Source organism: Ceratotherium simum, chromosome 9, assembly GCF_057802395.1.
Source record: "Ceratotherium simum simum isolate JZ-2026a chromosome 9, ASM5780239v1, whole genome shotgun sequence".
In the NCBI taxonomy this organism is placed as follows: Eukaryota; Metazoa; Chordata; class Mammalia; order Perissodactyla; family Rhinocerotidae; genus Ceratotherium; species Ceratotherium simum.
Window position 1 is genome coordinate 41971038 of NC_141908.1, and position 14515 is coordinate 41985552.

The window sequence follows — 14515 nt, forward strand, 5'->3', positions numbered from 1 at the left end:
AAGATCAGCCCTGAGCTAACATCTGTTGCCAATCCTCCTCTTTTTGGTGAGGAAGATTGGCCCTGAGCTAACATCGTGCCCATCTTCCTCTTATAATTACTACTACTTATGATTAAAATAATCTATGTATTTTTTAAATAGAGATGGAATATCTTTGAGAGAAATTCTGTGTAATTGTGCCACTCAAATAGTTTCGAATTCAGATGCTGTAATCCCTCCTTCCCCTCCGTCCAGTAGATTTATCACCATCCTTGATTTAGGAAAGCTTTCAAGATGCTTGTTATTTAGAACATATTCGACAAAGTGAGAGGGGCTTGGTAAACATGCTGCCCTAAGCAGAGCCTGTACCTAAGTGTGATATAAACTTAAGAGTCATTTCTAGGGCGGTTTCGCTCTCTGAAAACCCAGCACAGAGCAGACAATGGGTTAAACGTCGTTGTTGACGCTAATTACATGGAGAAACGGGAGTAATTGATTCCTTAAGCCCTATAAATTAAACTGAGCTTAAAATAGGTGGTTTTAACATTTGGTAAACGTTGATTTTCCTTGAAATCTGAATCCTTGCAAAGCGCTAAAGACAAGAAAGTGTGTAGACTGCACTATGGAAAAGAACGGTTCCCCCTCTTTACACCTCTCCCTTTTCTCTTTTGCTTCTCAGTTGACCAAGTTAAGTTTAGTTGAAGTGAACACGCTAATTTTTGAGTAGGGCCGCGGTGAACACCAAAACGAAAGGGGTTTTGGTCTCTGCAATCCTGCGGCTCCACTTCGTAGCCAGTCACCTCCCGGGCTGGGTAGGCCGGCGTCTCAGATCTGGGCGGCAGCCTGAGCGCTCCGAGGCGGGAAAAAAAAGGTGGGGGCACCAATGAGAGGATGTCCGCGGCGCGGCAGCGGCCCCGGCGCTAACTTCCGCCCCGCCTTCCCAGCCGAGACGGGGAAGCGCGGCCGCCCGCGCCGTCTGTCCCGTGCGCTCCTGCTGGGACGGCCGCCCGACTCCCGAGTCGTCTCCAATTGGCCGTCGGGGGAACGGAAGCCGAAGGAGACCAGTGAACCCGGAAGTACTTCTCGGCGGAGGCCCGGGCGACACTTTTGAATGGAATCGGGCTGATTCATCGCCGGTTCGCGGAGCCAGAGCCCGGTCGAGTCTGAGCTGGAGCCGCTGCCGCCGCGTCACCGCAGTTGGAAGACAAGGACCCAAACCGCGGCCTCCCGTCCTCGGCCGCCTTCAGGTAAGACGGGGAAGGCAGGCCCCGGAGGTCCGCGGAGGCAGCCGCGCTAGGCCGCTGCCAGCCCCGTGCTCTCCTGAGTCACGTTGCCCAGCCGAGAGGCCACTGGAGGCCCGGGCCCTGAGGGAGGAGCCCAGGCTCCTTCGTCCTCCTCGCCGGCTACCCAGGGCTCTGGCAGAGTTAGGTCTGGACGTGGTCTCCTTCCTCCAGGCGTTTCTGCTCCGCTGAATTCACCAAACCTTGGGAACCTCTCCTGCCTACAGAGGGAGAACCCTTGTTTATGGTCTGTGTGCTCTATTGCGAGTTACTCCTGTGTTGAAAAACTTCAAAGCAGACAGAGGAAACAAGGGAGAGAGAAAAAAATGAACTTTCCCTTTGAATGCATGTTTGCTTTATCACTTGCCCTTCCAATAGGCCTTGACCCCTTTTCTCTTAATGTTAGGTTTTCAACTGCCTTAAACAAACAAACAAAAACCCCAGAGATGCGCTGGTTTTTAACCTTGAAAATCTTCAAAACAGTGTGGTTATTCCTGCTGTGGCTTTTACCTTAATACTTTTAATTTGTCCTAATTGAGTAGTAGTTGGTGCGTTGATTACATTTCCTGTTTTCAGTAAAGAAGAAATCTGCTACTGTGTGTTACTTCTTGGAACTTAATTTTCCTGGGGACGTTACTTTGTGTCAAAAGAAAAGTGTAAACTTTTCGCAAGAGTCTGAATGTAAATCTAGTGACTGAATGAAAAATTCTTGAAATTAAAATGGTAACAGAAAGTTGATAAAGACTTCATGGGAAAGGCAGGGAAGAGGCTTTAAAAATTAGCATAGAAATATAGTTTTAGGGTGAAAATGATTTTTTTTCACTGCTCACGAAAGTATGTTTTTAGTGCTGCTGACTTTATGAATAAAGCAACGAGAGAGTCATTGATCAAGTTGAAATAACAAGAAAGAACTGAATGCATTTTTAGTGGAGATGTTTAACATAATGGTAGTCTTCTTGTCACATAAGGCTACCAACTTTCAAAGTTTAAATTATATATGTTTTAAACAAATTGTATGAGCTATTGTGCATTTGACGAGATTAAGATATATATATAGTGGCTCAGAACTAGCTACAGTTAAGACGTGTTTAGTGAAATGATATTTGGTGAAACGCCTGAATATTGTCTTGAATTTGTGCCAGAATAAAATTATATCAGGCCAACAGAAGAAAGTTTTGAAGTCATGATTTTTCAGTGCAGCCTCACCTGTTGAGTTTGGGATATTTTTCCCCCCAGAGGTGCTTGGTAAATAATATATTGCTGTTCTAATTGAGAAGCTGGATTTTAATCTCTCTGACATGGGTATTTTTATACTTGTCATACTTTTATACTAAACCCATATTTGAAAATTAGTAACAAGAAGCAATTGTGCTTCTGTTTAATTGTTTTCAGTTTTACGGCAATGTTCATTTCATAATTCGGTGTCCACCTGTGAAAGCCTTACCTGAATAACTCATGTGATTTCTTACTCAAAAACTTGTCATACACCCTGTTTGTTGCACTCATTTGACATTCATATTCTGCTTTGTGATATTTGGTGTCCCCCAACTGTAAAATAAGAATTAGATTAAGTAATGTCTTCCAGCTCTAAGATAACACCAACAGCAGCAGCAGCAACAACAATAGTTATTGAGTACCTATGGAAGTTCCTGGCACTGCATTAGGTGCTTTGTATTTCTTCTTACAACAAACTTGCAAAGTATTATCCCCATTTTATAGATGTGGTCTAGAGTCTAGAAGAAGGTAACTTGTTCCAGGTCGTGTAATGAGTAGGTAGGTTGTAAAGCCAGGATTCAAATCTAGGTCTGATTGGCTCTCGAGCCTTTCTGGCTCTACACTGCTATCCTTTCTCTGTATGTATTTTTCATGGGTTTATAGCATACCTCCCCAGGTAGATTGTAAATTCTCTTAGTGCAAGCCACTAAGTTTCTTAGTAGCTTTATTTCTGTATCACCTTATACACAAGGTAGTATTTAATAAATGTTTTATTTGAACACTAATTAGGAAACACCTCAAGATATTTATGATAATTCCTTCCTCACTGTTCTAAACTGGGGAAAATCTTGCTTTCAAAATCCTATTTATATAATTAAGTTTAATGTTGACTCTTTATCTTTCTTCCATTGAGGAAAGTCCTTAAGAAAGAGAGAAAGAAGTTCCTAATTACTTTCCACAAATCAGAGAGTAGAGGAATTACAATACAGTGAGATCACAAATATGGAATAGTTTAAAAAGGATTTAGCATCAGTCTGAGAAGTAATAGTATTTAACTGCAGCATGGGTTGGGGAGTGAAAAATGAAAATAAACTAAGAAACAGAATGATAAACTCAAACAGCTAAGGGCTTCATGATTTTGTTTGAGTTTTATGAATTATTGGGACACCAGTGTCCCTCGTGAAAGTGTTGAAAAGTGGGAAAAAAAAAGTCACATTCCAAATCCAGGTTAAGATAATTTTGAAGCATCTGTTTTTTAGGGTTATTCATAGTACCATACATTTCCTGTAAATACTTGAGAACTGATTTATTTTAATTCCAACCTGAACATGATCAAACTGTCAGGTTTTAATCAGATATTAACTTAGTTGGGAGATGAAAAAGTAGAAAATCATCAACCTTTTGATAGTACTGATACTTATTTTGTACTGTTTTTACCAATTAAGAGTCTAAACATTACTGTATGTGTGACATTTAAGACATAGTTAAACACTTTATTCATATTATCTGATAATGTTTTTAAGTAAAGTTAGTCATATCATGAATGAGCTCTTGAATCCTCTGCTTTTTGGCAGGTGTAAAAACTTAATTTAGATCCGTAGACCTTTTGGATTGCTGTTATTTCTAAGAATTGGCAGTATTCTCTTTTATCTTATACAACAACACTTTAATTTTGTGAACCTCTTTGCTAGATTCTGCAAAATGCAAGTCCCCCCTCTCCAATGTGATTCATTTAGTACTGTGAAATATGCCTGCTGTTTTGAAATTTCACTAAGTGGCAAACTATGTGGGAAGAAGGATCTGTGTCGGATGAACTGTAGCTATGCTCATAAGATGATGGTGCTGATGACAGCAGCTAGCATTCATTATTTACTTACTCTATGCCAAGCATTGTGTTAAATGTTTTTTATGTCTGTTGTCTTCTTTAATCTTCTAAACAACTCTGTGAGGAGGGTGCTATCATTTTCTCCATTTTGCAGATGAGAAAACTGAGGCTGAGAGAGGTAACTGACCCAAGGACACAGCTAATAAGTATTAGAGCCAGGATTTGAATCCTGGCACTTGGACTGTAGAGTCTAGCTCTTAACCCTCATTTACCAAGAAAAATAGTCATCACCATTACCGTCTGGGTCTAGTAGACCTTTTGAAATTTTTTACACCTTTAAGTCATTTTACGAATAGTTTACAGAAGTGAAAATAAAGGGATAGTAAAAAACAACTATATTAGAAATGTTAATAAAGGTTAAACATAGCAAGTACAAATTTTTATTCTGTATTTTCCTCGTTTTGAAGGTGTATGTACCTGAAATGGACAGCATCCTTTGAATGTAATTAACTGCTCATCATCCGTCATGCATGAACCTGGAATATATCCATCTTGTGAAGATCAGCTTTACATTTTAAATATGTCTCTAGTAGGCCCTTATGATTAGCTTATGATTTCTTCTGCTGCTTCTTACACTTAAAATACTTTGTATGTGTGTTAAAATATATGTAAACTGAAATTTCCCGTTTTAAACATTATTAGGTATTAAGTACATTCACATTGTTGTGCAACCATCACCACTATCCATCTCTAGAACTTTTTTTTTTTGCTGAGGAAGATTTGCCCTGAGCTAACATCCACTGCCAATCTTCCTCTTTTTATACATGAACCATCACCACAGCATGGCCACTGACAGACGAGTGGTGTAGCTCTGTGCCCAGGAACCGGACCTGGGCCGCCGAAGCGGAGCGCACTGAACTTAACTACTAGGCCACCGGGACTGGCCTCCAGAATTTTTTTATCTTCCCAATAGCAATACTTTTGAAATCATTGGCAGCTCATAATTTTGTTGAAGAGAGGATGGCTATCATCTTTGCTCACAAAACATTTCTATTTTTAGATTTATAAACACCAATTAGAGTTAGTTCAGTGATTTTTTTCATTTCTGCTTTATCTGTTTCCTTTTATTCACCTTAGTGTACACTTCAGCATTTGTCCACATATGAACTATATCAACATCATAGAAGATAAAACAATATGTTACACATCTCTTTAGGAAAACAGGTTCTTGTTGTCAAATAGTATGTGATGAAGTCCTTCTTATTGAATGCCTAACTGGATGAGAATGTCATATTTCTTTTTGGTCTTAGAAATATATTGTTCACTCATTGAGCCTTTTAAAAAATAATTTATTGAGGTGAAATTCACATAACATAAAATTGACCATTTTAGAGTGAACAGTCTAGTGTCATTTAGTGCATTCAGTGTTGTGCAGCTACCAACTCACTCCAGTTCCAAAACATTTCCATCATTCTAGAGTAAAATCTCTTGCCCATTAAGCAGTTTCTCCTTATATTCCCTCTCCCCAGCCCCTGGCAATCACCAGTCTGCATTCTGTCTGTATTGATTTATATATTTTGGATAATTCATATAAATGGAATCATATAGTAAGTGACCTTTTGTGCTTGGCTTCTTTCATATAGTGTAATGATTTGAGGTTTATCCGTGTTGTAATATCTATCAGTATTTCCTTCCTTTTTATAGCTGAATAAGATGCCATATATTCCATTGTATGTATGTACTAGAGTTTGTTTATCCTTTCATCCTTTCATGGTCATTTGGGCTCTTTCTACCTTTTGGCTTTTATGAATAGTGATGCTATAAAAATGCATGTACACATGCTTGTTTTGAATACCTGTGTTTAATTCTTTTGGATATATACCTAGGAGTGGAATTGCTGGGTCATATAGTAATTACATGTCGAACTTTTTGAAGAGCTCCCAAATTGTTTCTAGCTCTTGTTGATTCTTAAGTTCAAGAAAATTAATCTAGGATATTGTCTGAATATGCATAGTCTGAGATTTTGTTTATATTAGTGGTTCTCAACCGGGAATGATTTTGCCCTTCCTGGGGACATTTGGCAGTGTCCGGTAGTGTCCAGTTTGATTGTCACAGCTGGGTAGGTGCTGCTGGCATCTAGTGGGTAGAGGTATGCTGCTAAACATCCTGTAATGCACAAGACAGCCTCCTAAAACAAAAAATTATTTGGTTCTGAATAACAATAGTGCTGAAGAAACCCTGGCTTAAACCATCAATTTTATTGTCACCATTAGAGACCAGAGTGCTGTTACTTGTTTCTTTACATTCACCTAGTGATTGTCTAGTAATTGTGAAACTTTTTTTCTCTATCAGTTCTCTCTTTGCCATTTTGGGTGGAATGTGAAAAATTCTGAACTCTCATCTGTGTTCAATGAAAGCTAAAAAAAAGACTACGAAGATGTTGTCTCTAGTGTTTTATATATTTTGAAAGATGAAGCAATGCTTTTGGCAGTACAATAAAAACTGAAGGATGATGCAATAGCTGTAATGTATTTCACTATTGCATCGTTTTGGACTATTCTTATCATTCTCCATCTTCTTGTTATTTTATTCTTTTTTGGCATAGTTGGAAATAAGTGATTAAGAAATGATGAACTAATTCCTAGAATAATAAAATAACAAACTTTAAAGATATAGGAAAAATAACATCACTAAGATTCCATAATATATCATAGATTTGTAGTAATGTGCATTGGACCTGTGTGATAAATGGACAATAGAATGAATTTTGTTCTATTTAAAAATATGAGTAAATTTTCTCTTTGTTCTTTGAAACAAGAAAGACTTTTCTCTAGAAAGACTAAAAGTCATGAATGTCAATCCTTACTTATAATTAGGACTGCTCAAAAAAGAAACTTAACAAACAAAATTCGGATACAGGGTTAATCACTATGCTCTATACCTCCCCGGGATGGTATTTCATTCCATACTTTCTGGAAATGGTGATTAAAAATCAATTGTGATTTCTATTTCACTTTTAGGAGTTTTGCTTCTTTTAAAAAAGCTCTTAGCATATTTTTCTTGTTAGTTCTCAAAATAATTATATCTTGTTATTTATTTTTTTTTAGGAGAGAAAAAAATACTTGGGAAAAATTATACCTGCCAGTATTAGCAAGAGCTTACCTTAAGAAGAAATTTGTCAAACTCAACAAATTGAAGCTTAACGCCACGAGAGTTGTAGTTACTGACCAGGTGAGAATTAAGAAGGTATTCTACTTTTACCTATTCTTTCAGGATATGATATAAAGATGTTATGAAAATGTGTCATTTTTAACACACATCAAATTATGTGTGATAGATAACCAGATTTAAGGGCTCATGAAAGTCATTTAGATAACTAACATTTTTGTTCTTGTTTGCTTTCTATAAACTTTAAAAAAAAAATAGTGTGATTTAGAACATTTATCAATATATTTCCTTTCCGAATGTTAGTATTTTTATTAAACCTGATTATCTTATCTTAAATGTTCTAGTTTGTTAAATATTTTTTCCTGTTTGCTGAGACATCTAATTTTGTTAAAAACACAAATTTGACCTGCCAGATTTTCTTTCCCTCTGCTCCCCACATTGCTCATGTATGTTCACAGCATCTGGAGTCTGTGTAAAGTCATCAGAAACAACACAGGGGAATAGATAAACTGAACACAGCTGGGAATCGACCTTGGCCTGGAATATATATAATGTCTAAAGTATACTGTATGTTGTTTGTTTTTTTTCCATTTGTTCTTTAAGTTTGTAAGCTTGAAATGATCCAAAAGAAATTTTTTTTCCTTTGGTAATATTTTCTAGAGAAATGTGTTTAATGTTTTAAAATATACAAGTTTTTTTTTTCCCCTCTGTCTACGGCCTTTAAAAAGTGCTATGTATTGAATGCCATATTTGAGTTGAGGAATTTTAATGAGAATTTGATGGATATTTTATTTGTAAATGTTGCTATTAGGAGGATAAGTTAAGGTTGTAAAGTGGAAATTTTGTCTGAATGATCAAGTTTTCTTATGTGCCTTTTTATCTTTTAAAAATGCCTTTATCCGTTGTGAATCTCGCACACTTGTTGAGTGAAACAAGGCAGACCCAAGAGGATATGATTTTGTGTATATAAAATTCAAAAACAACAGAACTAATTATGCTATTAGAAGTTGGAATTCTACCTTTGCAGGGTGGTAGAGACTGGGAAGGGGGCATAGAAAGTGTTCTTAGGTGTTGATAATGTTTCTTCATCTAGGTGGTGATTATGGGGGTGTGTTCACTTTGTGAAGATTCCATGGCTGTATCATTTGTGCACTTTTCTATATGTGGACTTGAATGAAGTTTGCAATATTAACATTGTTAAATATTCGCAGGGTTAAATTGTTAGCAGATGCAACAAACATGATTAGGCAGTAATGTAATGATCATAAGTACAATATTGAGTTTTGGTTTGTATAGCAGTTCTAACTAGTAAAACAATAGGGACAAATGACTCAACTAATCTGTTAGCATTTAATTTAGAATATAATTTGGAGTAATACCATTTTCTAAAGCATACACTTAGAAAGAAGAGGAATTTTAAGGCATTAACAATTTTTAAGTTGAAAAATATGCTTCATTGTCATGTTTAAAGTATTTAGTTGTACTGATATTATTTTTTATAATTTGATTACTTATTTTTGTGTATTTGAGGCCGTATTAGTACCCTTGCTATTTTTTTCCTTTGATTTCTTCTTTTTCAAGCTTATGAGAATGTCTTCTGTAGTTATTACAGTCATAAAAAACAAATCAGATTGATATTTCAAAGTTAATCTTTGTATTGATTAACTCTAAAATTATAATTGAGAACAGCAGCTGAATTTCCTTACTGAAAAAGCTATGTATCTCCATAACGTCTGAAACAACACAAAATATCTGTGTAGGTTCTAGAACACTATCTTAATGCATTTAATGTTTACTTTATAATATTTCTTTTAATATAATGAGTTCGTTTTAAAAAGCCTTTGATGCTAATTCAGAGATCCATAATCTGCTCACAGTGTCTTTCACATGTAGTTTTGATGATAACTGACAAGCTGTAAGTTAATTAGCACAGAACTTACTAATGAGGATGTTAAAATTTAATTTAAAAGAGGATTTTTATTTGTACACTCTGGACAAATTGAAGGAAATTCAATCATACATATGATAAGCATTTCAGGCACTTTTTCCTCATTCAGGTACTTTATTAGATAACAATAAGAAAATATAATTAACTTAATGATAGCAAAGTTTTGAAAGTATGCTAAGATTGCTTGTCTTTAAAACTGGGGATAACCCAAAACCAAAGCAGTAAAATAAGGTCTGTTAATTAGCATGGAAGACAGCTTCTTGAATTAATATGTGGTGTTAATTAACAGGAAGTCTGATGTTGTGTTGTAATTACCACCAATATTTTTGACATACTGAGTGACTGAAGGTGAATTATATAGATAGCAATTGAGTAAACACTTTTGTGCTTAGGAACGTTTTCCTTTGTTTCTGTTTTCTAGAAATATGGACAGACTTCTTAGACTTGGAGGAGGTATGCCTGGACTGGGCCAGGTTAGTATATAGACTCTCAGTATTTCTTTGTGTGTAAACTACAAGCCTTTCTCTACTTATCCAAAGAGAAAAGAAATCACTCCCAAGAAAATTGCCTCACAGGTAACCTTATGGTGAGAAGCTCATCTTATTCCTGGTTGCTGTATTGCAACACTAAATAACATGTGGAAAACATTTCTATTAATTTAATTTTCTCCTAGGAATAAATTTTCTCTATTTGTTTTGATTTAAAATTTTGGGTTATGCAAGATTATCAAACTTGTCTTTTAATAAAAAAATGACTCAAAATATCTTATTTCTGGATTTACAATGTAGACGTTAAAAGTAATGCATGAAAGGGCCGGCCCAGTAGCGCAAGCGGTTAAGTGCGTGTGCTCCGCTGTGGCGGCCCGGCCCGGGGTTTGCCGGTTAGGATCCCGGGCGCGCACTGACACGCCGCCTGTTAAGCCATGCTGTGGCGGCGTCCCATATAAAGTAGAGGAAGATGGGCACAGATGTTAGCCCAGGGTCAGTCTTCCTCAGCAAAAAAAAAAAGAGAGGGGGATTGGCATCGGATGTTAGCTCAGGGCTGGTCTTCCTCACACACACACACACACAAAAAAAAACTTAAAAAAAAAAAAAGTAACACATGAAAAAGTAAACATGGCATACTCTTGGCAAGATCCAGAAAACTGACTGGTAGAGCATTTGTATGTACAGTCTTAACACTGATAAATTACTTCCAGTAATTATGATACATGGATGAATTAAGTATTATCTTTCTTTTTTCTTTAAATTTGGTGTATATGGTTTCTTTTACATTCTTATTAAAATTAAATGAATTTTCAGTTTTTTTTAATATTTTCATTTATCTTGTTCTGTGCTGTTAGGCAAATGGCCTCTAGATAGATTTCTGTCTCAGGATATTCTGTCTGCTTTCAGCTAAAGAAGAAATTTCTGCCTGTTTTGAGTTCTACATTGATTATTTTTCCAGTCCTCCATTACAAAAGAGATGACTGTGTGTTGTTCCTTGAGACTTTTATGTAATATATTGTTTTATGACTAAATTTTGGGAATATTTTTATAACCCACCTTTAGAACTCTTTTAGATAACGGTTTTCCCTCATTTCCATATCACTATCCATGACTTTGTCTTCTTTCATTGAAAGTAGTCTATATTTTTTGTAAGAAACAGTTTTGTTTGAGATTTCATGAAATTTTCAGTGTTTTGGAGGCATTTTCACAAGATTTCTTTGATTAGGTCTATCATAGTTTATGGCTAATAAACCTTTTCCTTTTAGAAAGTTGAATTCATTTTGTGGTTCTGTATTGCATTCTTGCATAGGGTTAAGTTATTTTCATTTACTTTTGTTAGTTTTAAATATTTCTTATGTTCCTTTATTGTCAGCCTGTTTCTTCATGATTCTTCATTTTTGTAAGATCTGTGTAATCCATTCTCTTGAGATGCCTAAGCCTCTCTGGATTTGACCCTTCCAAAGCTGCTTCCATACTTTTGTAAATATTCTAGATAGCTTCTAGAATTTCCTTAACTTATTCTAAAATTAGCCATAACAATGTTAAGACACATGAACATGTCAGAAGTGAGCTGAGGTGGTATATAGGTACTACAGATTTACTTGCAAATTATAGGTAAAGATGTTGCCATAGTAGAATTCTTAAGGGAAGTTGCATGAAATTTAAATACCAATAAACTTTCCTTAAACATTAGATACAGTAAATTATATATCCATGCTGGAAATCCATGCTGGGAAATTGATGGACATGAAATAATGGTTTTACTGACCACAAATTGAGCTACATCGTGTCTCAGTGACCACTGCAAACCTTTGCATTAAGTGGAAAACAAAGCGTTGGTTCAATAACCTCTCTTCATAGTTTGATAATTTAATCAGCCCTTGTGTCCTCAGTTTGTATTCTTTGTTGAACTTAAAAATATGTTGCTTGAGGGGCCAGCCCAGTGGCATAGTAGTTAAGTTCATGCGCTCTGCTTCGGTGGCCTGGAGTTCGCAGGTTTGAATCCTGGACGCGGACCTACATACCATGCATTAAGCCATGCTGTGGTGGCATCCTGCGTACAAAATAGAGGAAGATGGGCACAGATGTTAGCTCAGGGCTAATCTTCCTCAGCAAAAAAAAAAAAAAAAAAAGTTGCTTGAGAATCTGTCATTTCATATATGTGTTTCATCTTCCCAATTAGATGACAAACTCTCAAGAGAATAATTTGTGGGGTTCTTATTGCTGTGATATCTCTTTATCAAATACTAGGTGTTGAATGATTAATTTTTTTTCCTAAAATTTTATTTTACTCTTGATCTAGACTAATTTGACAAACAAATACTTATGTTCTTTCTGCAACATGAAATGTTAAGTGTATAATTTTTTAATAAACAGGTATAAAACATGAAGTGTATTGTTTATTTTTAATAAGTCAAAGATCTTTGGATCGAATAGCTACTCTTTCCGTTAGATAATGCATAGCAGGGCAATAAAAATAGAAAAGGACACAAGTTGTTTTATTCTTCTAAAAATCAATGGGAAATGTTACTATCTTACCATTTAATGGAAAAGACAGAATTTCCTCATAAATAGAGGAAGTTTACTCCTGGTAAGTTTGCAGATGGCCCTTTTAAGATATGGGAATAGGAGCAGAACAGGGTTCTCCATGCATTCTAATGACTTTCAGCTTTCTCTGAATAGAAGTGGTCTTTCTCTTTTCCATGGCTAATCCTTCCACTTATTCTCTGATCCCATCCTCTCTTGAAACCTTGCTCATCTCCACTGACCCCTTTCTCTGCCTACAAAGATATTTAAGTCTCCTGTATCCAAGAAACAGCAAAACTTCACTGCATCCTGTGATTAAATCTTTTCTTCCACTTATTTCTAGAATTCCTGAAATAATAGCTTATAGTCACATATTTTGCTTCCTTACCTCCATTGACTCCCAGGAGATTATATTCTAGCCTCTTCCTCCATTACCGTACTGGAATTGCTCAAATCGCTAAGTCTATTGGCCTACTTTTAGTTCTCTTTTAACTAGACCTCAGTATTCCACACTGTTCACAATGTCTTTCTTATAACTTTCTCTTCTATTAGCTTTTTTTTTTTTTAAAGATTTTATTTATTTATTTTTTCCCCCCAAAGCCCCAGTAGATAGTTGTATGTCATAGCTGCACATCCTTCCAGTTGCTGTGTGTGGGACGCGGCCCCAGCATGGCTGGAGGAGCGGTGCGTGCCCGGGATCCGAACCCGGGCTGCCAGCAGCAGAGCGCGTGCACTTAACCGCTAAGCCACGGGGCCGGCCCTTCTATTAGCTTTATCGTGGTAATTTCTCCTAGTTCTTCACTATGGTGTCTATACCTGCAAAAAAACTTAAAGTTTATTATTTGTTTAATATTATATGTTTAAATGTTAATACTTGAGCAGTGGTAGGCTAAAGTCATTAAATCTGTCTACAATCCCCTACTACAATATAACTTGTCAGTAGTTTGAAGCAGAAACAAACAGATGTTTTATTAGAACTATTAAAATTTGTAAACTAATAGCTTTAAATTACATTTTATTTACCTTGCTAAAGTGCTTACAAGCTTGAAATTACTAAAAGGTGTGAGATGAATGTATTTAAAAACATTTACCGCTATAATTTGGCTACTTGGTTGTCTTTAGAACTATACCAATTTAGGTCTTCACAACTAAACTATTTCCAAAAGAAGTGAAGACAAAACCCAAGAGATGGGCATAGCCAAAGCAAAGTCTTCAGTCTCTGAAAGTTACAGTTTAAGTCTCTGGGTCTATTTTAGCTTTAGAAATGGTCAAGGTAAGCTTAAAAGTAAATGAAACTTAAGTAAAATGTCAGTGACATTTAATTTCTCCTAGTTCTTGACTAGGAGAATTTCTCCTAGTTCTTGACTAGGAAATTCAAGACGTCTTGAATTTGAATTTCTTAGGCCAATATTTTGAGTTTCTGTCGTGGGTGTTATGCTATAGGGAATACCAAGATAATACTTTACATTCTTGTAGATGCACAGCAATTATGTTTTAAGTGCCTGCACGTATTATCTACTTGGAATGAGTGAATACTAGTGCTCATTATAAATAATGTGATTTGTAAGTGTAGTGGATATAGGGTTTAATTTTTTCCACAAAAAGAGAAAATGAGACTGAATTGAGGAGATGATGTTAGAGATAAATTTTGGAATATATGTCAAGAAATATATCTCCAGAAAGGCTGGAGACTAGGCATTGTGAGGGGAAATAATGGGAAAAGAAGCTGCTAAAGGAGTTTGGAGTGGATTATGAAAGGTGTTGAATGCCATTCTTAGTGATTTTTAGTTTTTTCCTGTAGGCATTGGAATTTCATGGAGATTTTTTTAGCAGAGTTGTGAGATAATTCAATCTGTGTTTTTGAAAATTAATTCTCGTGGTAGTTTGGAGAGTAGGTAGAAGGGAAGAGCTTGAAGACAGAGTCATCAATTATATGAAATATTTTTGACTTTTAACCTTCCAGACACATAGTAGGATTATACTTTTCCATCATTTTTGAAGTTAGCCTAACCATGATTTTGCTTTGACTAGTGAATGGAATATTAGTTAGAAATTAGCAGGTCACTGTTAGATGGAAGCCTTAAGA

General features: G+C 36.0%; 1 protein-coding gene across 1 annotated transcript in view; it reads left to right on the forward strand.

The window, feature by feature from the left end:
• The first annotated feature begins 1006 nt into the window (after positions 1–1006).
• The window catches only part of PSMD14 (proteasome 26S subunit, non-ATPase 14), a 93888-nt gene continuing 80379 nt past the window's right edge, over positions 1007–14515 (forward strand). Inside the window, exons 1-3 of the mRNA XM_004428269.3 lie at positions 1007–1226; positions 7407–7530; positions 9837–9888. Of these exons, the coding sequence (XP_004428326.1) occupies positions 9841–9888 (48 nt within the window). The 5' untranslated portion in view covers positions 1007–1226; positions 7407–7530; positions 9837–9840. The remainder of the gene's footprint in view (positions 1227–7406; positions 7531–9836; positions 9889–14515) is intronic.